The following is a 25,705-nucleotide window of genomic DNA, read 5'->3' on the forward strand; positions in this document are numbered from 1 at the left end:
AAGTGTTACTTCAAACAGTGGATTCTCGCATCGAATAAGAATCGAATAACAATGCAATTCGAATTCGTATACGACATTTGCATATTCGCACATCCCCTACATCCAACATGGATTGTTTACACGGCACTCGAAAGCATTACAGCGGCTGGGTACGCGGGTGTTATGTTACATTAGCGCACCGTTAAATGCGGTGGTTTCTCCCATGGTTACCACCCTTACCCTTAAAGCATTGTATACCACATGAAAGCGAGGTGGAAATACGCCAACGATGAGACAGCTCATAGCTGAGAACTGTGTTTTCATTCTGACCAGACGGTGGGAACCGAAACATTGACACGAAAGGTTGATAGTTATGGTTATCAGAGCTTTATTTTGTGGGATTTTGATTTGCTGCCATCTGTCGCAGCTAAAATCACGTTGACTTGCCACAAAAAGTTACCCAACAAAGGAAAGTCCGTCTGTCTTTATCAACGATTTGATGCTAACTCTTAACACTGCAGGTGTTAGTCCCGGCAATTGACCAAGCGCACGTTATACAACAATAACTGTGCTAAAGCGGGTTTTAAACTGACGTGAAATCCGCGGCAAAAGCCAAACTCCATCCCAATTCCGGTTGCGGCATAGCCAGCGCCGTGATTGAAAAGTTGCCCCGCGCCCTCTGAGTGTCAAGCAGCCGATTCATCGCCTGCGTGGAAAAAAAAAAGAAACGTTAAAGTCCATCTACAACAACTCTTAGAAGGCATACCGCAAAACAACGACAGCGGGCATATTTCTCGTTGAACCGTATTGGTTACTGGACCTATTCCACTTACCCGCAGCTAGTTAACGGCGATGGATCCAAAGCGTCGTCACTTACACTTTTGATTTTTCCGATGACATTTCGTGTTATTTCGCTTCAAATGTGCGATACGTGAAACTGTACCTTCAGTGTGGCGATGGCGGCTTTCGTCTGGTTTCGAGCAGCCGTCGCTGGTGTGTCGAGGATACCGACGTGGAAAATGCCCTGTTTCCAGAAGGGTGCAAGTGGACTGGGGTTCCTCACTTTCAGAGCGTCCTCTGCCGTCGCCAAATAGCTGCAGAAATGAAAAGATTAAAAAAAACATTAGGACTGACCGGTATCGTAGCCATTATCAGTGGAGTGCACCAGTTATATTCCTAGTTGTATTCTACTAAGTGAAAAGTGTGTTGTTTCTTGTCCTCGATAAGGCGTGTTGGATGCTTTATTCAAGGGGCACTGAAATGATCTTGTCGGCTATACATAGCGTGTACTCACGTCACCGCTTGGAATCGTGGGACAGCCATCCGTCATTGCAATGAACCGCCCAACGCCGACTGGCCCCCGCTAAATGTGTACTGAAGGTGCCAGTCCACGTCGTGCTCGCATTTTTACGGCAAAGCCGTGTTTAAGGCTAGGGTTCCGGGCATTTATTGTTCAGCGTCAACAAAAAATGTGGTCCGGTCCCGAAGATGCTGCAAAGAGGGTCCAAGCGCAATGGCGCATGTACCCCTGTGAACTCCTTGTAGTAGGCTCCGGGACCTGTAACGCACCCTTCGACTACCCTTGTCACTCCTGCAGACCCAAAGAGGTCCCAGGCGCAAGGGTAAGAACAGATGCTACGATCGGATCTTAGCCCAAAAGGCCGAACCGCGTCGGCCAAGTCTACGTTCGCACCGCCGTCTCATTTTCGGTGTTCCAAGTGTGGTGAAGAGGAAGACGAAGAAGGCGCTCTTGTGTCGGCTGTGCGCATGATCAGCGTTCATCTACTGCCAGTGCTACTAGACTGTGCCTAGTGCCTCATAATAAATCATCTTATTACATTTGGTGGAAGGTGCTGCACTCCCCGACCTCACCCTGGAACTTCGCAGCCGAACTTACACAAGCGCTTGCGTATCTAGTTTCCTCTCGTTCCCTTCTCCCGTGGTGGTGGTAGTACCGTCGAAACATGAGGCGTGTCTGCTTACCTCCGCCTCGTCGGGGTGGTGGTCCCATCGTCCACGCGAACATATATAAAAAGAAAAACAGAAAGACAGGTTGGTGTTCTCTATTTTTGAATTTCACTTCTCTTCTGTCGTCGTAATGGGGAGGACCCGTATAGTCCGGAGTCCAGAGGGGCAAGGCGCCTAGGACGAGCGACGTCTCGCATGCGCTTGACGCTTTGAGCACGATCTAAATCGATGGTTTTTCCACCCGCCGGCGACGATTGGATTCTCGTCTCTATTCCTGCCGTCGCTCTTCAAAGGTGCGTTGCCCATTGGGACTCCAGCCTATACACGAATATGCTGGAATTTCATATTATAATAACAGGGCTGATACGAGAAAGTGTGTGCGTATACCTATCATCACGATGAACACCGATCAAGACAATAAGTGTATTCACACCGTTGTCCAAAATTCTGTGTCACCTTTGTGTCGTGGGTAAAAAAGCTAAGCTGGTGATCCACCTTCTCACAGTGTAATGTCATGATTTATTTTTTCGATACGAGATGGCTTTCTGACGAGTTTTAGGGTACTCCATGTCCGGTGGCAGTAAAACGAGAAAGAAGCAGGTAACGTACACTGACGTTTTCAGCCTGCCGAAAGTAGTGGAACACCAATGCGAGGGCGGAAAGTCCCTTAGAGCAAGACGACGCGGTTTTGCGGCTGGCGGAGATAGAAGCACGCGAATTTCGACGCGGCGAGGCCAGACGTGCCAGATTGCGGCGGTCACTTCGTAACAGGCAATTCCATAAGAAGGTCGCTGCAAACTAGGCGACGTGTCAATCACGGAAGCATGCGCGGTGAACTGAAAGCAAAGATGGGGTAGCTACAATTTAGGGAGCACCACAAATTGAGGGAGGCTAAAATTGCGGCCACTAATAATTACCACTAGGGGAACTAAAACGGCTGGGGACACTCTGGGGCACTTGTAAGCGCTTTGGGACACTAAACATGGCTCCGGCCGCTCACTCAAATGCGAAGCCGACGCCAAGGCTTGTACGTCGGTAAGGGCGGTGGTCGAGGAGGAAAGTGTAGAGGCTGCTGGTGTAGGTCGCCTTGTCGGTGAGCAGGTTGCGGCCTCCCTTGTACAGCGACTCGAAGAAGATGTAGTCGCACAGCGCGTCCGGTGGGAAGTGCAGAGCCGTGAGAATCCTATCGCCCATGGTGCACACCAGGGGCTGCTTGTCAATTGCTGCGCAGGAAGTATTCGTAAGGAAAACACAGCAACGCGCACCTTCCAAACGTAAATTTCAACAGTCTACACAGTTTCTCTAAAATTCTTGCGCTTCAGTGCCTCAATTGTGACTTTTTATTTTCTCTGTGTGCGGTTTAGAGAAGTTCTGCGACGGTATCGTCGGGGGGTCACATGAGATTTAACGTGACTAACACAGCGCTGCTATTATAAACATTGTTCGAATTCCGGCTAGCTGTCCCATTTGCCATCTTGTGAGCCGTGATTGGCTCAAAGCACTGCTACAGCTTTTGTCATTGGCTCACAACTCCAGCATCACAGAATTTGAGACGCCGTGGCGCCTGGTGCTAGTCGCGCAAACCTTGGCGAAAGTCAGATTATCTCCAGAAGCGATCACCCGGGTATGCCAGCCCTGGAGACAAGGCGACTACTGCAAGATATCACTTATAAACAAGCGTAAGTATCGACAAGCTTAATATAGACTGCATTGCCTTCCTATAGGCAATATAGTATGAAGTTTACAGGAGCTCTAGTAACAAGAGCCAACGCTCATCGTGTAGACCTTATAAGCATAATATTAGAAATTCTGTAGATCGTCTGCAGACTTCGCTTGGATTTCACTGCCGTTTGTGGTCTTTTGGTTTTGTCTCTATCATGTCAAGAACAATTCTGCAGCCGCAAGTCGATACTCAACTCCCTCTTGCTGAGTGGAATTTTACTCACTCAAGAGAGAGGAAATTCACTCTTGCATTGTAACCACTCTCCAATCAAATATTTAGCAACTAATTTGGTGTTTTTTTCTAGCCGGTTTAAGATCCGCGGGAGATCTGACAAAGCAGTGTTCGAGTTCTAGGCCTCCACATCGACGCAGATGTTGATGCAGCAGCATGAATTCGCAACATCACTCGGACCTGGCGCCAGATACTCTACCTAATCCACCGCATCGCTTCCAAAAACGGGGGCAGAGAGGAGCCGACTCTTCTTCGTCTCGTGACTGCTCTACTGATCTCACGAGCTGTGTGACACTAGGACTTCTACAGTCTGACACAAAAGCAACGAAAAAAAAAATACTGGAATCTCTCAACCGCGAAGCGGTGTGGGTCGTCACCGGCCTGCCGCGTTTCACACCTTTGCAACGCCTTGCCCAAATGGCCCTGGATGATTCCGATGAAGGCATTAGCCGAGACTGCCAAGCATTCACGTCAGTTCCGTCTAAGAGTCACGATTTTCGTTGGCAGCATGCACCTGCTTCTACACTTGCCAATCGCCTCGATGCGTCTGCTCTCTTTTCCTGCTCCGTGAGATTGGCTCCTGACCGGGGACTTTGCACCGATTCCCCAAAACGTCAATGCCGATCACGCAAGAGAGGCAGTTTTCTTAAGCAAGGCGGCATGAAGTCGAAGTTCGCGACGCTTCTCCCCTTCACTGTGCTGTCTGCAAAGAACGCCGCCCTTGGTGACGAAGCTTCAGAAGTACCGCAATATTGCCCGCGTACCGCCGTAGCCTGCTCCTCCCGCCGCCCGACCTGCAAAGACTCAATAACGGCGGAACTGACTGCGATATCCGCTGCATCCGACGCCGTCCTCAAGCCTCCTTTTGCAGCCTTCGCTTATCACACTGTTTACACAGACTCGCCGGCCTCCATAAGGGCCTGCGCCCGGTTGGACTCGCACAGTGATGCTGTTGACTCGACACACCTGGCGATGTGAATAGCCGACGAGGCTGGCCACACTGTCCGCCTCACATTGATACGCGTTCACTCTGGGGTAAATGGCAACCGAATAACAAGCTCTATGTCAAGAGAGCTTTCTTCCTGCCCCTCAGAGAATTGGCCATAGTGCCGGACGACCCATACCCCATCTACCCGGACACATTCCTGGTAGAGGCGAAGGAGGCTCCAAGGACTGTGCTCCAGAACATCCAATCAGAAAATCCTGCGCCTCTGCCATGGAAGTTTACTCGTACTGAAGCCACACGCATGCGTGGCATCGTCACGGAGACAGCAGCGGCACCAGTCCACCGTGCCCGGATGTGCCTCCAATCCTTGCAATCAGCCTCTTGTTGCTCCTATTCAGGGAACCAGCTACTGGATCGGCAAAATATACTCTGGCTCTGCTCGGCTTTCGCCGAGCACTTTAGAGGAACGATCTCTATCCTCTCTCCTATTCTGAGGCCTAAGAATTTCGGCGCCTCGCGTCTTCCGACTGGTCTCCAACGAGAGATGGTGCCTCATACTCCGTTCAGTATTTCGGTTTCTACAGGACTCAAAGGTGTTCGATAATATCTTAACTGACCTCCTGCTTTGTCGCTCCCCCCGCCCTAATGGACACACGTCCTTGGGGTGGAAATCCGTTTTATGGTTACCTTAATAAAATGTTTTAACAACAGCACGAAGCAAATCGTAATGTTAATCATTGACTTTGGTTCCGAAACGGCAAACTGACCTATATATACATAGATGCAGACAATTTAACTTCTTGACTTTATGCATTTGGCAGGACAACGTAATGTGTTGAACAAGTGTGCCTTAAACAAATTTCAAATGTTCAGGCTCCCCACGAAATGTTGGCAACAACCACAACTCGCATCCATCTAAACATAACTTTAGACAACCTAGTTACCTTTCTGCCTGCCTCCTTATCTATGTGTCTTTGTCTACCTTTTTGTCTGTCTATCTACTCACCTGCCTGTCAGCATGTCTCTTGCTTATTCTGTCTTCCGATATCAATCCTATTAGCAGCATGCAGATCAGGTTTATAAAGTGCGCCTAAACCTAAGTACACGAGCGTTTCTGCACTTTCTGCAACCCGCGACGTAGAGCTCAGCGGCGCAACACCATAGCCGCTGAAATACCGCGGCGAGTTAGACTTGCCTTCATCGTATTTGGACGGTGTGCCAGTGGGCTCTGTGGTCGTCACAGGGGGCTGCGTGGTCTTATCAGGGGAGGTCTCCGTGGTGGTATCAGGGGCCTCTGTGGACGCTGAAGATCGTATCGTGGGCGTCGTGGGACGAACAGCGGGCACTGTGGAGGGCTTGGCAAGGGGCGCTGTGGGCGCTGTGGGGCGCATCGTGGGCGTCGTGGGACGAACAGCGGGCACTGTGGAGGGCTTGGCAGGGTACGATGTGGGCGCTGTGGGGCGCATAGTGGGCGCTGTGGAGCCCATCGTTGGCACTGCGGGGGGCGTCTTAGTGGCAACAGACGCCGGCATCCTCGGTGTGGTCCGCGCCATGGGAATAGGCACTGGATCAGGCAGGGAACTGCCAGAAGAAGAACCGCCGAGCTCCGGGAAGTCGACCTCTTCCGGTTTGAAGGGAGCGTCTTCTGCGAGCGCAACACGTGCTTATGTTGACGTGAATTAAACGTTCCTTAAGGAAGCAGTCAAAGGGGGTCGCCTGCTAAAACCGATGTAAAGAAAGCATGTTACAGCATTAACTTTGCAACCTCGCTGCGTACGCACCAAACTTTGATATCGTTGTGCAGAGGGAGGAAACCGTTACTCTGAGATACGTGTGTCGTGAGCGCAGATGCCGGCTTTGTCGAGCCACTCATGACGCAGTCGATGTTATACTTTAGCCTCGCGAGCGGCGTTCAGGGAGGCTCAGCCCGCCTGCGCGTTTCTCGTCCGAGCAGGAATGGTCCCGTTTGAGAACGCTCACTACGGTCACAGCATAGCATGACTTGTCGAACTGAAACTGGTGTTCATGAAGAGGCTTACAAACGTGCAATACGTTGCAGAAAAGTCAAGCCTGCAGGGCACGTGACAACCTGTTTCGACCATATATCCGACAATGTATCGCACAACCATTACCAGAGTTGGCCGGATCCAACGTTTGTTTGTTTTTCATGCATGTCTCTCAACTTGACATGCCGTGCTCAGCATTCCTTGGCGTCCTCGCATAATTTATCTTTCTCTTTTAAGTGCAGCGAATTGTATTCAACTTGTTCGAGCAGTTCTCAAATCAGAGTATTCCTGCGTGTCACGTGCGTTTGAATGAATCGAAAATGAATCATCATTGTCACAAAGCTTCCTCTCAGGACGTCATCACAGCGAGAGAGAGAGAGAGAGAGAGAGCGGGACAGAGGACGACAGATTTCTTGTGTTAGCAGCCTGTATGTAAGTCAACGCACGTAGAAACTCCGCAAAAAACTCGTGAACGAAGGAAAGGGGGCTCACCGTAGGTATCCAGGAATACCAGAGCGGTGACTAAAATGACGGTCAGAAGCAACATGGTGATGCACAGCACCATTGCGGTCAGCCACACGCTGCCCCCTCTGCGGAAAAAAAAAATGAAGATAGCAAAGCGGGTCACGTGGGCGCACAAGCAAGAAGGTGACATCTGAGGAGGAAACTAAGCGGCCGAACTCATTCCTGCCTGGCATTCAGTAAGTTAGGATTGTTGGGTCCCATCTGATCATGTTCCCTGCGCATTTTCCTTTACTCTTCCACATCCTATGAAAAGCCCCCGTATAGAATTCGTGGTGGAAAGCACCTTATATTCGGGTTTATTACAATGGTGATGAAGTTTTTTCATCGATCCTTCAGAGCGTGCAACCCAACGGTTTTCAAAATGTACTAACACAATTCAGCTGGTCCAGCAACCAACTGTCCGACGCATTGCCCAGAAGGATCGGACGGTTTGGGAACATACGTGTTAACCACTATACTATAAATGGGGTTACTTACGACGGCTGGGCTTCTACAGATCCTGCGAGAAGAAAGGGCAAGAAAAACAAAGCAGGTAGTTTGAGTAGCTTATGCCTTTCCCCCAAAAAAACGAAGAAAAACAAACAAAATTCGTACGTATTTAGAACAGTGCATACAGTAGCGCTATCCGGCGTACAAGTCTTTATCTGCACGATGCAAGCACACGTGAAAACGGATCGCATAGAGTACAGCAAATTCGTGAAGGAAACATTTAATCGCAGAACTGCAGAAGAGTTCGATTAAATATTCCCGTGTTATTAACCAAGGGATTAGAGCGGGTCAGCTGGTATTCGATTACTACTGGACTTGAAGAATCAATGCAAAAAAGAAAAGATTATAAACTGAGACAAATGGACGGATAAGGACGTGCGTTCACCGTGTACACCTGTCCTTGTAGTTATCCTGTTTGAGTATTCTGCCACGGTAATTTCACGATTCCACAGCGACGAAGAGGTCGAATGATGGTCCTTATATAGCGCAAAATAAGCGTTCTATTTCGAGTTGGTACCTGTTTGTATAGGTCCAAACGCATATTGCTACAGCTATGCCGCACTTACTCGGGAAGCGCATAAACGCTGTAATTAGGTGACTCTTTGATACCCTTCCTTTAGTTACTGTAAATATTTATGCCTCACGACTACTCGCCATATTTTGTAGAATCGCACACGATGTTGAAAACAATCCTTCTGAGTACGCCAGGCAAGCTTTGAGATAACTTCCGTGCCATTTGAAGGACTCGTCTATACTCGTGGACAACAAGGTTAACATGCTCACCCGCATTAAAAAGAGCTGCACTTGCATGAAGCAGCAGCAGACGATAATGGTAATAGTGATCATAATTATCACCATGATCATCACCACAGGAGCAGACGATGATCGCGATCAATGAGATCATTTTTATGTTTATCGGCTGCTCCTCTGTCACTGTCGATGATTATCATCAACATCCTGACCGTCATGAGTTCATAATTTTTCAACTATCATAATTTTTTTCTCTGCTCTTTTTATTCTTGGCTGTTTGATGTATTTTCACAGCTGGCTTCCTATTCAATACGTCTGTCATCCGTAAAGTCAGTAGTCTCGGCAAGGACATCCTCTTTGACCTCAGGATGGATACCGCGAGAGGTTTGCCTGTTCGTAGCGCCATCTGCTGGCAAGCAGGACATTTCAGATATCATCATCATCATCAGCCTGGTTACGCCCACCGCAGGGCAAAGGCCTCTCCCATACTTCTCCAACAACTCCGGTCATGTACTAATTGTGGCCATGCCATGCCTGCAAACTTCTTAATCTCATTCGCCCACCTAATTTTCTGCCGCCCCCTGCTACGCTTCCCTTCCCTTGGGATCCAGTCCGTAACCCTTACTGACCATCGGTTATCTTCCCTCCTCATTACATGTCCTGCCCATGCCCATTTCTTTTTCTTGATTTCAACTAAGATCTCATTAACTCGCGTTTGTTCCCTCACCCAATCTGCTCTTTTCTTATCCCTTAACGTTACACCTATCATTCTTCTTTCCATAGCTCGTTGCGTCGTCCTCAATTTCAGTAGAACCCTTTTCGTAAGCCTCCAGGTTTCTGCCCCGTAGGTAAGTACTGGTAAGACACAGCTATTATATACTTTTCTCTTGAGGGATAATGGCAACCTGCTGTTCATGATCTGAGAATGCCTGCCAAACGCACCCCAGCCCATTATTATTCTTCTGATTATTTCCGTCTCATGATCCGGATCCGCCGTCACTACCTGCCCTAAGTATATGTATTCCCTTACGACTTCCAGTGTCTCGCTGCCTATTGTAAATTGCTGTTCTCTTCCGAGACTGTTAAGCATTACTTTAGTTTTCTGCAGATTAATTTTTAGACCCACTCCTCTCCTTTGCCTCTCCAGGTCAGTGAGCATGCATTGCAATTGGTCCCCTAAGTTACTAAGCAAGGCACTATCATCAGCGAATCGCAAGTTACTAAGGTATTCTCCATTAACTTTTATCCCCAATTCTTCCCAATCCAAGTATCTGAATACCTCCTGTAAACACGCTGTGAATAGCATTGGAGATATCGTATCTCCCTGCCTGAGGCCTTTTTTTATTGGGATTTTGTTGCTTGCTTTATTTCAGATATGCGCGGTCACAACGCTCCGCGAGGTCGCCTTCCTGCGGCGTGACGCTGCTCTAAATAACTGAATGTCAAAGCCACCGCTCAACTATAAGCAAAGAGACCTTACAATGCGCGACAACGTTTTACTTGTCTCGACGTATTAGGCAGTGAAACGATGTGAAGACGAAGACAGGCAAGAGCGTGATACTTCACATTGTTACGCGTCGTGCTATATGACACCGCAATAATTACGTGTCAGCTATGCCAGCAACCAGTGGTGAGTCAATGCTTTTACATTGCATACCGATGGGGGCTGGCTCGTAATCGGCGGGACCCTCTTGCATGTTGTCGACCGGGCCATACGGATCCTGGCCGTACGGATCCTGTTCGTACGGAGCCTGTCCATACGGATCTTCTCCATACGGATCCTGTCCGTACGCAGACTGTACGTATGAAGCCTGCCCGGATGGAGCTTGTCCATACGGGGCCTGTGCGTACGGTGTCTGCGTGTACTTTGCCGGGTCGTACGACTGTCCGTAGGCAGCTGGATCCTTGTAATATCCAGATTGGTACTGCATGACGGCGACAGAGCTGGCAAGCTGGAACAGAAAAGAAAATTCCTGTTGACATGCAGTGCTCAAACGGAGCCCAAAGAAAAGAAATAGGTTGAGCTGAACCGCATTAGCACATGGATGGATGGATGGATGGAGTAACTTTTGCCCTTCTGTAATACATATTCGTGAAACTCTTATCGTAAGAGGGAACTTCTTTTTCGCACAGCTTGCCTAATGCCTTAGATGTGCATTCAAATAGAAGAGTCGAGGTCTTCCTCACGCAGAAATGGGAGTAGTGGCTTAGCGCACTTCTGCGGGTACTTAATTAGTAAGATGCGCAGAAACTAAAGACCTTATAGTGGCGACGCTGCCTTGATGTTTGAGCATCGGCGCGCAGTTACGTCATGGATCTTGACGCTTCTGCTCGGACCTAGTTAGTAACTTTTAAATGATAAAGACGGGCTACTATGTTTTCCAAAAGAGCCGGACACGGACCTTAGTGCATTTAGACAACGGTCAACGCGCGGATACGTCAATTTGACGTCACGAAATTTCGGCGGGAAATAACGAAAGATATATAGTTCGTCTTCCTTTTTTGTCTAGCGATGAACCACTTACGGAAGAATTAACGACGATAGAATTTTGAATGAATAAATTTGCTATCTAAACTGAGCTATTGTTTACCTCTTCGTGATAAGGGTAGCTTTCCTTGGTTCAGTTAAGGCGAAGAGTCGTCAAGTGCGAGCGCTTGCTTTTCAATGTCCAACAAAATGGGGCCTCAGCCCAATCTGTCATTACAAAGCACAATTGATCAAAAGTAGGCGAACGTGGGAAGCATAGGCCCGGACCGAACGCTTACAAAGGGTGACTTCGAGACTGCGCTTACTTTCCTATACTACTGCTGAAAGCGTGCTATGACGCATCAAAGCGTTTGAGTGCTGCAGGACGTCCTAGTTCTAGAGCTAAAACACTTGCATATATGTCCCATATTATAACAACTATGCTTCACAAAGGGTGTTGAAGAAGTATAAATCTGCGCAATCCTTCATTCGAATTCAAGCATGGCGTTCACAATAAGAAGGATAGGGCGCGCTCCCCCTTCTTACCGTCGGTTTGTCAGACGGTGGGTCTGTAGCACACTCTTTTTATCACGAAGCTCCAATTTACACTTGTTACTACAGAGTGCGTAATTCTTCGTTCGACCAGTCAGGCCAACAGCCTCACACCACAAACCTTTCCAGTATAGGATCCCATAGTTTTAGGGCTCGATCTCCTTTTGTGTACACGCATCGCGCATCGTGTCAGGCGCCACGCCGTATCAATCAATCAATCAATCAATCAATCAATCAATCAATCAATCAATCAATCAATCAATCAATCAATCAATCAATCAATCAATCAATCAATCAATCAATCAATCAATCGATCGATCGATCGATCGATCGATCGAGAGAACGTAAAAAAGTACGGACGCACATAAAAGCACACGCGCGTGCTAGCTGGATCGATTGATTGATTGATTTGGTTCCATGTCTCAAAGCGACGCAGTGAACGGGAAGGACGCTGTAGAGGCAAGTAAATTCGGTATACAATGACTTGCATTGTGCCGCCATCATAAACGCAACATGGCAAAGCATGTGCTGAAACGCACCACGAATTTGTGAACAGGGCTTTTTCCAAAAACCCGCGCAAACACTAACATTCTCGCACAGATTGTCATGCTCGTTCCTTCAAGACATACAGGCAGTTTTCACAATTGAAATCTCGGTCGGTGTTGGGTGTTTACGCAGTCACCCCGCAACCCCCGGGGAAGGGGGAAGGACTGCGGCGGAGGCGATGGCGAACACGGAGGAGGCGACGACGACGAAGAAGAGATAAAAGACGAGAGGGACAGACTGGTCACGTACCACGACATACTGACACACTACACGAAACAAAGAGAAGCATACCCACAACCCAACAAACAACTCGACAGGTCTGAAGAAAGGAATTGGAGAAGGTTGCAAAGCAGAACGTTCGAAAACCCAGTACATTTAAGCAGAGTAAATTCAACACAATACCCAGACGTGAGCTGCAAGCGCTGCAAGCACGAACACGAAGACATGGCACACATCTTATGGAAGTGCGCAAAGATCAGATCAATATATGTAGAGGACAACACAGAACCGGACATTCTCGAGGAGCTATTGCTAAGCGCTCTGACTAGCTCGGAACTACACGACCAACTAAGGGCTATCCAGCGGGCCCGGGCAGCGGTGGAAAGGCTACGGCACACCGAAACTAATGCCCGGGTGGCCTGAGCCCGGGCTGGCAACCTCGCAGGTCCTTTTCCCATTAAAGTTTTTTCCGTCCGTCCGTATTAGCTTGGCGCTTTGATTTTTCACTCACGCTTCAGCGATAATTTTTTCGAGGCGTGCGACGCAGAATAACCGCTCACCGATACAGACTTACAGACGTTCGAGGATACAGACGTTCGATGACTAGCAGGAGCTGGCTTCACAGAAACTGCATGACGTGTCTCGAGGAAATGACGATGGTGATGATGGCCCAGAACTAGAGCATGTTCCCACTACGAGCGCGAGGATTAGATTGTAGCCCAGGCAGGAAACATAATACCCGCAAGAACTAGGAGCAGAAAGAAATGCGAACATAAAAGTTGAGTACCAAAAGGCAATGCCATAGCGCGTAGTAATTGACGTTCTTAACTCTCACTGAGAAGTTAAAGAATAAGCAATAAATAGTTGGGCACAATTTGCAGTATAATCAAATAGAAGTGAAAGAAATCATGCATAGAGAAAAGAGATATCAAAATAAAATAAATTATTATAGCAAAAAAATTGCATATCGTTTTTATTTCGCTTTGAAATTAAAAACGAAAACACTCAGATCGTACGCTATGTTGGAATTTAAATGACAAGACGCTTTCTTGAGCTACCGAGGTTAAGCACAGTTACGCACCAACCCCATGTAAGAGATCTCGCGCGCAATGGCGACAAGAGATGCGATGAAGATAACTTTCGCGTCCACTGGTCGCCTGCAAGTCGAACCCACTATTCAAATCTCGTTTTGCTTTACTTCTAAGCATACGGAAAACTGCCTACCCCTTGGCCAATCCCCTATAGTGGGTACGCGCTTTATATATCGTTTAGGATACAAGACAAGACAAGTCGAACCGCACGCGAGCGACGACTTTGAGCGACGTATCCCCTGTGTTGCCACTTTATCGGGGCAGAAAATACTCGCCGAAACAGCCGTGACGTTTGCTCTAATAACTTGATTTCTTTTGTTGTACCAGATCAGCATAAAATATTTCTGACGGTCACGCAGTGGTTACGTTTTTAAATCCTCGCACGCATCGAAATTCGGTCGCTTTTTTACTTTGTTGTTTGTCCCCGCCTCCTTCTCTGTGAAGACGTGTTTCCTTCGAGAGTTCAACACGGAGGTAGGGAACAAACAACGGCGGCATGCAGCGCAACATTAACGGGGACGGGAGACACAATGGCGTCCCGCTGCCAGCCTTGGCAAGCGAAGTCTCCCGTAAACCCGTACCCCTCGCTTCTTCGCTCGCTTTGCCGGCCCAACCACGTGACCTCTGAGACTCTGCGCATTGGCCGAGAATGTATGGTTCCCGGTAGTTCTGTGTCGATACGCACTTGTTCGGCTGCCCTGCCGCTCTTCTGCCTACAGAGCGGGAGTAGAGTAGAGTAGTAGAGCTGAATATATCAGGATTATGACGCAAGGTATCTTAAGCTTACTTTTACATTTGCTTACTTTTACTCACTTATACATTTACTTACTTTTGCTTCCTTTTACTTTTATTTAATTACCCTCTTTATTTATTTAAGCTTAGTTAATTTTATTTTATTTCTTAGATTCTTTACTTTGCTAACCTTACCTACTCAATTTACTTTCCTCACAGACTTTACTTGCTTACTCACCTTCTTTCATTACTTATTTAACCTAATTAACTTACTTCAATTACTCTACTAACTTTATCTAACTTACCTAAATTACACACATTTATTTATATTGCTTTTACTTCTCCTTTTACTTAATCTTACTTTTACTTTTACGTACTTGTTTTACATACCTTTATTTTTTTCAGTTTCACTTTTACTTACTTTTACATTTACTTACTTTACTTAACTTACTTTACTTACTTTACTACTTCTCCCAACATTACTTGTTTTACTTAGTTACTTTCTTTACTTTCTTTCCTTACTTTGCTTACTTCCTTACTTACTTTCCTTAATTTATTTACTTACTTAACATAGTACTTTACTCGCCTTACTTACGTTCTCTATTTACTTTCTTTAACTTACTTTACAAAAGCTTACTTTTACTTACTTAATTTTACTTACTTCACTTACTTTATTGCCTTATCTTTACTTGCTTAACTTTAGTAACCTAATTTATTTTACTTCACTTAAATATTTCATTTACTTTAGTTATTTTACTTATTTTCTTTACTTACAATAATTATTGAATTTACTTACTTTAGTTGTTTTTGTTAGTTACTTCTTTGCTTACATATTTATTTTACTTACTATCATTAATTTCTTTGATTATTGTTTTACTTTACCATATTTTATCGTATCATATTTATCAGCACATAGAAGAATATATCAAGATCATGATGCAAGGTATTTGAAACATACTTTTACCTTTAAACTTACATTTATTTTAAAAATACTTATACTTTTTTTGCTTACTTTTACTTACTTTTACTTTTGTTTACTTAACTTAGTTTACTCATTTTATATACATTATTTACTTACTTTAATTAATTTATGTACTCTTTTCTTTATATGATTTACTTGGTTACTTTACTTACTTAGTTTTCTTTCCTGACTTATTTTCTTTACTTAATTTCTTTACTTGCATTACCTACTTTCTTTATCTTAGTTTAACTTATCTTACTTCAACTTACGCACATTTACTTTTAGCTACTTTTACTTTCACTTAAACTTACTTAGAGCTACTTTTATTTAAGCTTGTTTATACTTATTCTTATTTTATTTTACGATTACTCACTTTCCCATTTATTTATACTGACTTTAATTTACTTTACTTACTTTACCTAATTTTACTACTTAACCTTGCTTTACTCACTTCACATATTTTCCTTTCTTTACTTACACTACTTTACTTATTTTACTTACGTTCTTTAACTTACTTAATTTACTTACTTAAATTTTTTAGTTTTACTTGCTTTAATATCTCTACTTTCTACTTTCATTATACTTAAACTACTTAATCTTAATCTTAATCTTACTTAATCTACTTAAATCTACTTTCACTTATACTTAAACTTACTTTTACTTTTAATTAAACTTAAGGTTACTTTCTGTTTTACTTACTTTCACGTTCGCTTACTTTTACTACTGTTACTCACTTCAGTTTACTTAAATTGATTTACTTCACTTACTTCACTTTCTTTCCTTACTTTACTTACTTTGCCAACTTTACTTAATTTCTTTACCAATTTACTTATTTTCTTTATCTTAATTTACCTTTTCTTACTTTTGCATTTCATTTATTCATTTCCTGAAAGTGCCCAAATAGTTTTACGCCTTAATCTTGGTGCCCTTGTGGTACACAAAGAACATGAAACTTAAGAAGAGAATATCTCAAACAACAGCGGTGCAAAATGCAACAAAAATTGAATTATTCAAAGACAGTAGTCAGATAATAAGCAAATAGTAGAACTGCTTAAATCAAAGTCAAGACACAAAGTATTTTAAACTTCCGTTTTTCTTTTAATTAAACCTACGTTTACCTTTACTCAAACTTACCTTTACTATTAGTTACTTTCTGCTAATTTTACATTTACTAACTTTTGCTTTCAGTTACTTGCTTTTACTTTTATTTACTTTACTTAATTTAGCTTGCTTACTTTCTTACATTCTTTACTTCATCTTTCTTTACACACTTTACTTGGTTATTTACTTACCTTACTTGCATACTTTCTTCACTTGCTTATTCACTTTAGTTACTTTCTCTACCTTAGTTTTACTTATCTTACTTACACATACTTTCTTTTACTTTTACTAATTTGTATTTTTACTTTTACTTTTAATTACAATTACTTAATTTATTTGCTTTACTTCGCTTTATTTACCTTACTTCGATTACTGATTTTAGTTTTTCTACTTTCTTTACTTCCACAGCTTTACTTACATAACTTGTTTTACTTTACTTACTTTAACTTACTCATTCTTGCTTTTACTTATTCAACTTTACTTACTTTACTTAACTTTACTAAAACCATTTACATTACTCTTCCTTTCGTTTCCTTTCTTCATTCTTACTTTACTTAGTTTTACTTACTTTACTTACTTTCTTGACTTACTACCCTTTTCTTTACTTCCTTTACTTACTTTCCTTACTTCCTTTACTTCCTTTTATTACTTTACTTACTCCCTATATAAGGGCGGCGCTGCGTGGCCTCCGAGATCAGAGATTGCATGGCCTCACATGCGGTCACTCTAACCGCGACTGCAGTGGCACGCGAGTCAAATCTCGAAGGCTGCGGGCACTCCTATAGGCGCTGCTGTCTTGCTGAACGTCGAGAGAGGCGACCAGCGAGACAACGCCTGACGACAACACTGACGTGGCACCTGTGGTAATACCACCGCAGCCACCCCTATCAGATTCCTACAAATATTACTAGAGGGCGACACTGTCTATGGGAGATCCAATCGCGGCGTTTCCGCCAGCGTGGGAATGTTGCTTAGCGCATGGATTCGCCAGAACGTTCTCCTCCTGTCTTCAAGCACCTCCTGTGGCTTTGCAGATTGTTCGTTTTCGGAGATACACTGCGTCGTAGGTGCAATAATTTTTAATATTTATGCATGTGCATGTGCCACAGCCAAATTTCAAGTTGGTCCAACTTAAAATTTAAATTTCCCCACCCCCAAATTTAAGTTGGCCCACCGACACACTTCAACTTGGTCAATCGCCAAAATTAAGTTGACCCATCCCCAAATTTAGGTTGGCCCGCCCCCAATTACAATTTGGCCGACCGCCAAATTTAACTTGGCCTACTCCCATATTTGAAGTTGCGCCAGCCACAAATTTTCATGCCACTGCACGCGCGTTGGTCGTCGTCTTCCGCAGCTGGCTGGCTCTATATTGATCGTCTTACGCGAAGAAGGAACGGACGGAAAGTTTACTCGTTGGTTATAACCACAGAAATGCTAACGCATTTAATAAAGACAGATAAAGCCCAGTAAGGAACGCCGCAAGAATGCTTGAAGCCAGCGGCCCGAAAATCAGTTCAATTCATTTACTAGCCACAATTCCCGTGCAAGCTGAACGACCTACAACGCTAGAGTTCCCTATATTAATTTCACTATGCACTATATTCTCTCCATTTCCCTGCGTCATATATAAGCGTGACACAGTCAGAGAGTGACGACAGGACGAACAAATGCGAGAAGAGTTTTTCTGTGACGCACGGTCTGCTGGACGGACGGCTGCATCAACAGCTGTTCGCTGAAAAAAAGTCAGGAAGCACCGACTACGACTGTTATATTTCACCGCATGCCTCGCGCGATCGGTCTGCGTCGGGGCCGAGGGCAACAACAGGCGGCCACTCTTAGGACAACGCGTGCTGTCTACAGGTATTCTCGTAAAAATACACACTCTGCATCCTGAAGGACTCCACCACCTTCTTCACCACCTTCAAGCGACTGTTGCGGTCGAATATGTTCAGGGAGGAACAGCTGTTTTCATAGTCGTCGTAGTCGATATCGTAGGCGGCGATGCCGAACGTCACGCTGGGGTGCAAGGCCTGTGCTTTGCACAACTGCACATGAAAACGAAAAGAAAAAGAAAATTAGTGACGATTTAGCAGTAAAATGCGAGACAAATGCGCTATCATTGAGTCGCAAACCTGTTTGAGGTCCGCAAATCGGCGATGGAAAGCGTGCTCGCCACATTGCAAAGCTTTGCTCAGGACCTCGCTCGAAACCCGTCCTGCCTATTCGAGGAGCGAACTGAAAGTGACGGTCGATTGAGGATTCGCAAAGCACTCCTAGATGCCATGTTTTCCCACCACCTGTTCCGTCCCCTCTCTGACCCCTCTCCGTTGCCTGATGCACCGGCAGGGCAACAATCACGGAGGAAGGAGGCGGAAGGCGTTGCGTGACAATCTCAGTCTAGCCATAAAAAAAATTAAAAATACCGCTACACGCGTGTGGTATTTGATTGTTTGAACGAGGCGCGTGAGCGCCATCACTCGAGAAAAGAGGCGGAAGAACGAACTGGGCTCGCGCTGTGAATCTAACCGGTCAGCGCTGCAACCGCTGTTGTAAATATAACATGTAAATAGTTGCTCGTCTTACTGACTCGTACTTCGCGTAACATTGTGGTGGCGGTGGAACGTTCCCCGCCCTCGCCACGGAGCTCCGACGCAGCCGCCCCGTCGTCTTCTCAGCCATGGCTCTCCAATGGAACCACCCCGTCGCCACCTACGCCTGTGGCGCCAACCACAACGTACGTTACGGTTTCTAGTCTCCGCGACCCTGGAATATTCTCCGCCCAAAATGACGTTGACGTCGAGGACCGGCTCAGCATGTATGAGCGTGTTAGCCACCGCCACCACTGGGATCCTACCACCATGCTTGCCAATGTGATCTTTATCTGGACGGGACCCCGCGTGTTTGGTTTCGCACCCATGAGATCGAGCTATCCAGCTGGGACATTTTCAAAGAGCGGCTTCGCGACATATTTGGCAACCCTTCAGGTCGCCAACAGACTGCGCGAACAGAGCTTGCCACCCGTGCCCAGTCGTCGACCGAATCGTATGTCTCCTATACGCAGGAAGTGCTCGCGCTTTGCCGGAAAGTCGACGAGCACATGACCGAGGTTAACAAGGTGGGCCATATGCTAAAAGGCTTTGCGGACGACGCCTTCAATTTGCTCGTCTATAACGACGTTTGTCGTCGACGCCATCGTCAAAGAATGCCGCTGCTTCGAGGTAGCCAAAAGCCGCCGCGTCGTTCCACAGTGTTCCCGGCTCCTAAACACCGCTGCCGCGTCCTCTTGCTACGCGATTACCACCACAAGACCATTTCAAGAGAACATCACATGTATCGTTCGCCGTGAGATTAAAGCGGCCAGTCCGGCCCCCCTTCATCCACGACCCCTCTGACGGTACCTTTGACCAAGCAGCCCGCACTTTTTCCGTTATTAAAGCAGCTGGGCGGCAAGAAATTGCAAACCTTGGCATCCCTACTGCCTGCTCTATCTCACGACCTGATTCGGCACCCATTTCCATGTCCACAACCTGTAATGACCAGTATTTCGAACCCAGACCACGCAATCCTGCTAAATGGCGAACCCCAGACGACAAACCGATCTGCTTCCGCTGCCACCGCATTGGCCATGTATCCCGCCACTGCCGCACCACCTGGGTGCCGCCGTACTGCTCCTCGCCCATACGCCGACGCTCGCCGTTATTCACCTCGCCGTCGGTACCCTAATTCTGATGCCCTTGACAGTCGCTCCTCCGTGCGATCGCCGTCGCCTCAACGCCGTTGCTCCCAGTCACCCCAGCCTCGCCGCTTTTCCTCGCCAAATCGACGCACGAAAAACTAGGCCATGAAGATCTTGGAGGTAGTGCTGCATCACGTTCGTCCTGTCCAAATCCTCCGTTGACGCTCCGCACCAACACGAACCTAATTGAAGTAGACGTAGATGGTGTTCCGTTGACGGCATTAATTCATACTGGAGCCCAAGTGTCCATAATGTGTGCTCACCTATGCCGTCGCCTCAATAAAGTTCTTACGCCTGCCATCACTCGAGCCGTACGCGTCGCCAATGGCGCCACTGTTGCCGTCAGGAGTATGTGCACTGCTCGCATAGGAATTGCTGGCCGCCAAGTTTCAGTCCTGTTCACCGTGCTGACCAGTTGCCCTCGTGACCTAATCTTCGGGCTCGACTTTCTGACGAAGCATTCGGTCCGCATCGACTGTGCCACCGGTGCGCTGTGCCTCGAGATTCCTCTTATTTCAGACGTTCGCCCCGAACAAGCGAACGCCCTCTGCACTACAGAGTTTTTTCGCTTACCTTCAATAGCCCTAACCTTCGTCGAATTGGCCTCAACGGAAACCGTGCCTGATGGCGACTATGTCGTCGCACCTATTCGTGATGTCCTCCTTGCGCGCGACATCGCTGTGCCACATTCGGTCGTAACCATTGCCGCTAATCGGATGTGTCTCCCCGTTATCAATTCCGGCTTGACGATGCAAGTGTTACCTGAATGCATAGCGGTGGCCACGCTCTGGTCAGTGACAGACGTCACTGCTTTTGCAGCCGAAGCCTCTCCAGATCCTCCTGATTGCGCGCAGGATGCCTTGAACCTCGACGGCCCATTACGTCCATGGTCGCTTCGGAACTCTAACCTGACCAAGCAGCCGCCCTATATCGCCTTTTGCTTTCCTACCGCGACATATCTGACACTGACAATCGACCACTCGGTCAGACGTCCCTTGTTAAGCATCGCACCCCCCGTGGTTGCTCAGTGGTTATGGTGTTGGGCTGCTGAGCTCGAGGGCGCGGCATCGAATCCCGGCCATGGCAGCCTCATTTCCATGGAGGCGAAAACACCCATGGCACTTAGATTTAGGTGCATGGTAAAGAACCCCAGGTGGCCGAAGTTTCCGGAGTCCTCCACTACAGCGTGTCTCACAATCAGAAAGTGGTTTTGGTACGTAAAACTCCTTTTTTTAATTAGAGTTTAATTTTTTAACCATCGTATAAAGACTGTTGATGCTGTTCCCATCCACCGGCCACCTTATCGCGTGTCCACGGCACAGCGGCAAGTGATTCAGCAGGAAGTAAACAAGATGCTCGCCAGAGGCATTGTTGAGCCCTCGTCGAGTCCTTGGGCGTGGCCGATCGTGCTCGTGAAGATGAAAAATGGCACGTGGCGTTTCCGCGTTCATTACCGCCACCTAAACCGAATTACTAAAAAGGTCGTCCACCCTTTACCTCGAATCGACGACGCTCTTGATTGTCTTCACGGTGCCAAATACTTTCGTGCGTCGAGCGTCGATCTGGTTATTGGCAGATTTCCACCGATAAGCAAAACCAAGAAAAGACCGCTTTCTTCACTCCAGATGACCTCTACAAATTCAAGGTTATGCAGTTAGGTTTATGCAATGCCCCGCCACGTTCGAACGGATGATGGACTCTCTGCTTCAAAGTTTCATATGGTCAACTTGCCTGTGTTATCTCGACGACGTCCTTGTGTTTTCTCCAACATTCGAGAGGCACCTTTAGCGCGTCGCAGCTATCCTTGACGTCTTCCGCAAGGCTGAGCTCCAATTAACTCATCGAAGTGTCACTTCGGGCACCGACGGATGACAGTGCTAGGCCATCTCGTGGACGCTTCCGGAGTACAACGCGACCCGGAGAAGGTTCGAGCAGTAACGCCTTTTCCTTTACCTCAGTCTGTCAAAGATGCCCGGAGTTTTGTGGAGCTCTGTTCCTATTTCCGACCGTTCGTGAAAGATTTCGCAGCAGTCGCTCGACCACTCACAGAACTTCTGAAGAAAGACGTGCCTTTTACGTGGGGTTCCGCTCAGGCTGCCGTATTTTCACGCCTTATGACGATTCTCACCAATCCACCGGTCTTGGCCCACTTTGACCCTTCTGCACCTACAGAGGTCCGAACTGATGCCAGTGGTTATGGGATCGGCGCCGTCTGATCCCGACGCAAACAGGGACACGACCGCGTTATAGCCAACGCTAGCCGGCTCCTGACTACTGCACAGCGCAACTATTCGATTACCGACCGCGAGTGTCTTGCTCTCGTCAAGGCTGTTTCAATGTTCCGCCCATATTTAGATGGTAAGCCCTTCTCAGTAATCACAGACTATCATGCGCTCTGTTGGCTTTCGTCGCTCAAGGATCCTACTGGCCGGCTCGGTCGTGGGGCCCTCCGACTACAAGAATATCCCTACACAGTTAGGACGCCAACACCAGGATGCAGATTGCCTCTCTCACTACCCAGTCGAAGACGCGACCTCTACATCTGATACTGACACGACGCCTGTGTTTCCTCTGTTTTTCCACTGCTCCATGTGGCCGACGAGCAGCGCCATGACGCGTCCTTGCCTATCATCATTGACCGCCTGGAATCGTCACTTGCCGACAGTTCCCTTCGCTTATTCACACTTCAAGATGGCGTACTCTACCGCCGCAACGTTCACCCCGACAGCCCTGCATTACTCCTTGTGATCCCTAAACACTTTCACTCGGCTGTTCTCCACGAACTTCAACTGCCGGTCACCTGGGTGTGTCAATCCGCCGATGCTTCTTTTGCCAGGGCTTGCTTACTCCGTTCGAAGATACGTAGCTGCGTGTGAGAAATGCCAGCGACGCAAGACACCATCGACGCTCCCTGCTGTGTACCTTCAACCACTCGAGATTCCCGCGGGACCATTCTTTAGGGTTGGTTTCCACTTACTTGGCTCTTTTCCTCTTTGTACGTCTGGGAACAGGAGGATCGCTGTGGCCACGGATTACGCCACGTGCTACGCCATCACCCGAGCGCTTCCTACAAGCTGCAGCGCAGATGTCGCCGATTTTCTTCTACGCGACATGATTTTATTACATGGAGCTCCGCGACAACTTCTCACAGACTGGCCAGGCATTCCTATCAAAAGTTATAGCGGATATCCTGCAGTACTGTGCCACGAGGCGCAAGCTATCCCCGTCATACCATCCTCAAACAAATGGGCTCACGGAGCGTCTCAATCGCACTCTCACAGACATGCTCGTGAAATATGTCTCTTCAGACTACACTGAGTGGGACCTCGCTCTAGCGTTTGTAACATTTGCTTACAATTCCTCGCGCCACCACACAGCTGGTTATTCCCAATTTTTCCTTCTGTTCGACCGAGAACCAGCACTGCCCCTCGACACAATCCTCCCTGTTCATACGGCACTGACCAGTGAATATGCACTTGACGCCATCGCCAATGTGCCCACGCAAGGCAAATTGCCCGTGACCGCCTTCTGAAATCCCAACAGAGTCAAAGGCGTTTCTACGACCGGCGACACCGAGACGTGCACTTCCCGCCTGGTTCTTTGGTGCTTCTATGGTCTAGGTCGCATCAGGTCGGCCTGTCAGAATAACTGCTGTCTTGTTACACAGTCCCATACCGAGTGCTTCGTGCCGTGACTCCCGTCACCTACGAGACATCCCCTGACGCCCCAACTGCTTCCCAGTCCAGCGATATCGTGCACGTTACACGACTGAAGCAGTATCACCCTCCCAGTGATGACATTTAGACGCTCCGGGACGTCGCTTCTGCCTCCGGCGGATTATGCTACACGCGTGTGGTATTTGATTCTTTGAACGAGGCGCGTGGGCGCCATCACTCGAGAAAAGAGGAGGAAGAACGAACTGGGCACGCTCTGTGAATCTAACCCGTCAGCACTGCAACCGCTGTTGTAAATATAACCTGCAAATAGTTGCTCGTCTTACCGACTCGTCCTTCGCGTAACAATATCAAAGAAAAAAGTTGGCCGATCTCACGCATATGTGGAAATTCGCGATGATCGAAGATGTTTTTGATGTTTACTTCGTCCCTACATGCAGTTACACCCTTTTCGTTCAGTGAATGCCCTTGTTTGATTTTGTCCATTTAACTTTCTTCCTTCATATTCGGCTGTTTAGGTACCCACCTACTTCTCTTCTCTGTCGGCGACACCTTCATAGCTCTTTACCTCAATGCAGGGGCGTAGCCATAAAGCCGGACGAAAATGGGACGGGGGAGGGCATTACACCGGTCGCCTGCCCCCCCCCCCCCCATCAGTCCCGAAATTCCTGCGAAGCAGGATGCCCGGCATAAATCTAGGCTTGACAGCATCCTCTTCTCTCCACCCCACCACTGCCAGGTCATGTGCTTCATGGTTGCCCACAAAATCGACGAGCCATTTGTCGCGTTTACAGGCTGTCAGTCAATCGGCGCATTTGTAGGCTGCATTGCAAAGCGCTCTGTCTGTCATTCACACAAAGTAGACAGCTAAACTGTTACAAAATTTTTTTATTTCCTTAAAGAAGCATGTATTTTGTTGTAATCTGCACTTTCGTGGATCAATATGCACAGGTTATAGGAGTAGCAGGGGCGAGTTATTAGTACAGCTTGCAGAATGAAATAATTTGAGGATAATTAATACCTTCTTCCGCAAGCGGGATAACCGAAAGGGGAGGTGGAGGATGGAGGACCCCGAATGGCGAGACTAGAAATGAAATAGACTTCATACTCTGTGCTCACCCTGGCATCATACAAGATGTGGACGTGCTCGGCAAAATGCGCTGCAGTGACCATAGGATAGTAAGATATCGAATTAGCCTAGACTTGCGGAGCGAACGGAAGAAACTGGTATACATAAGAAGCCGATCAATGAGTTAGCGGTAAGAGGGAAAATAGAGGAGTTCCAGATCAAGCTACAGAACAGGCATTTGGCTTTAACTCAGGAAGAGGACCTTAGTGTTGAAGCAATGAACGACAATCTTATGCGCATCATTAAGTAGGGTACAATAGAAGTCGGTGGTACGGTGGTGGTGGACAGAATACCGGTAAGCTTTCGAAGGAGACGAAAGATCTGATTGAGAGACGCCAATGTATGAAAGCCTCTAACCCTACAGCTAGAATAGAACTGACAGAACTTTCCAAGTTAATCAACAAGTGTAAGATATCTGAAATAAGGTAGTATGGATAGAATTGAGCATGCTCTCAAGAACGGAGGAAGCCTAGGAGGAAGCAGGCACAACATGACCGCAATTAGCACATGACCGGGGTAGTTGGAGAAGTATGGGAGAGGCCCATGGAGGAAGGAAACTGAGGAGAGGCCCTACCCCCTCCGCGCGCTGGGGGAAAAGTGTGGAGAAAATGACGTAGTAGGTTCGCCTTTGTTTTGCTGTTTCTTTTTATTTCTTTGCTGTAGTGGCCCCGCCTTTCGGGCCACAATGGCGGCTTTGTTATTGTTTTGCACGCTCACACGTGTTGCTCCGTAGATTTCGTACCGTGGCAAAGGTGCCGTGCGGGCAGGTTTGCGTTGCTCTCCGTGGTTTGTTGCGCTGTGTTATCTGGACCATGCTCCACTGGATGTTGCTGTGGCCAGGTCGCACAGGAGGAACTAAAGTTCGTGAAATGAACGC

General features: G+C 47.2%; 2 protein-coding genes across 2 annotated transcripts; both read right to left on the reverse strand.

The window, feature by feature from the left end:
- Positions 1-431: 431 nt before the first annotated feature.
- Positions 432-3,163, reverse strand: LOC142590916 (uncharacterized). Its single transcript, XM_075703312.1, has 3 exons — positions 2,948-3,163; positions 923-1,073; positions 432-685 (listed from the first exon to the last, which is right to left on the reverse strand). The coding sequence occupies exons 1-3, from the start codon at positions 3,139-3,141 to the stop codon at positions 563-565; spliced, it is 468 nt and encodes a 155-aa protein (XP_075559427.1). The 5' UTR covers positions 3,142-3,163; the 3' UTR covers positions 432-562.
- A 1,628-nt stretch (positions 3,164-4,791) lies between these two features.
- On the reverse strand, positions 4,792-13,039 carry LOC142591306 (uncharacterized). The gene is made up of 6 exons (XM_075703633.1): positions 12,976-13,039; positions 10,275-10,569; positions 7,856-7,877; positions 7,346-7,443; positions 6,043-6,492; positions 4,792-4,892 (listed from the first exon to the last, which is right to left on the reverse strand). Exons 2-6 carry the CDS (start codon positions 10,546-10,548, stop codon positions 4,792-4,794), a joined length of 945 nt encoding a protein of 314 aa, XP_075559748.1. The 5' UTR covers positions 10,549-10,569; positions 12,976-13,039.
- Positions 13,040-25,705: the final 12,666 nt, after the last annotated feature.

The sequence above is a fragment of the Dermacentor variabilis genome, chromosome 8 (assembly GCF_050947875.1).
Source record: "Dermacentor variabilis isolate Ectoservices chromosome 8, ASM5094787v1, whole genome shotgun sequence".
In the NCBI taxonomy this organism is placed as follows: domain Eukaryota; kingdom Metazoa; phylum Arthropoda; class Arachnida; order Ixodida; family Ixodidae; genus Dermacentor; species Dermacentor variabilis.

What these genes read in the sequence shown, in the direction of transcription:
- LOC142590916 (XM_075703312.1), bottom strand. Translation starts at nt 3,141, where the DNA reads ATGGGCGATAGGATTCTCACGGCTCTGCACTTCCCACCGGACGCGCTG. An exon ending in GGCGTCGGCTTCGCATTTGA is followed by an intron (nt 1,074 to 2,947) that starts GTGAGCGGCCGG and finishes TCATTTCTGCAG; the next exon opens with CTATTTGGCGACGGCAGAGG. An exon ending in CCGCCATCGCCACACTGAAG is followed by an intron (nt 686 to 922) that starts GTACAGTTTCAC and finishes TTTTCCACGCAG; the next exon opens with GCGATGAATCGGCTGCTTGA.
- LOC142591306 (XM_075703633.1), bottom strand. Translation starts at nt 10,548, where the DNA reads ATGCAGTACCAATCTGGATATTACAAGGATCCAGCTGCCTACGGACAG. An exon ending in GGTATTCCTGGATACCTACG is followed by an intron (nt 6,493 to 7,345) that starts GTGAGCCCCCTT and finishes TTGCGCTCGCAG; the next exon opens with AAGACGCTCCCTTCAAACCG. An exon ending in ACCGTCCAAATACGATGAAG is followed by an intron (nt 4,893 to 6,042) that starts GCAAGTCTAACT and finishes CAGTGTGGCCAG; the next exon opens with CCTCGTCGGCTATTCACATC.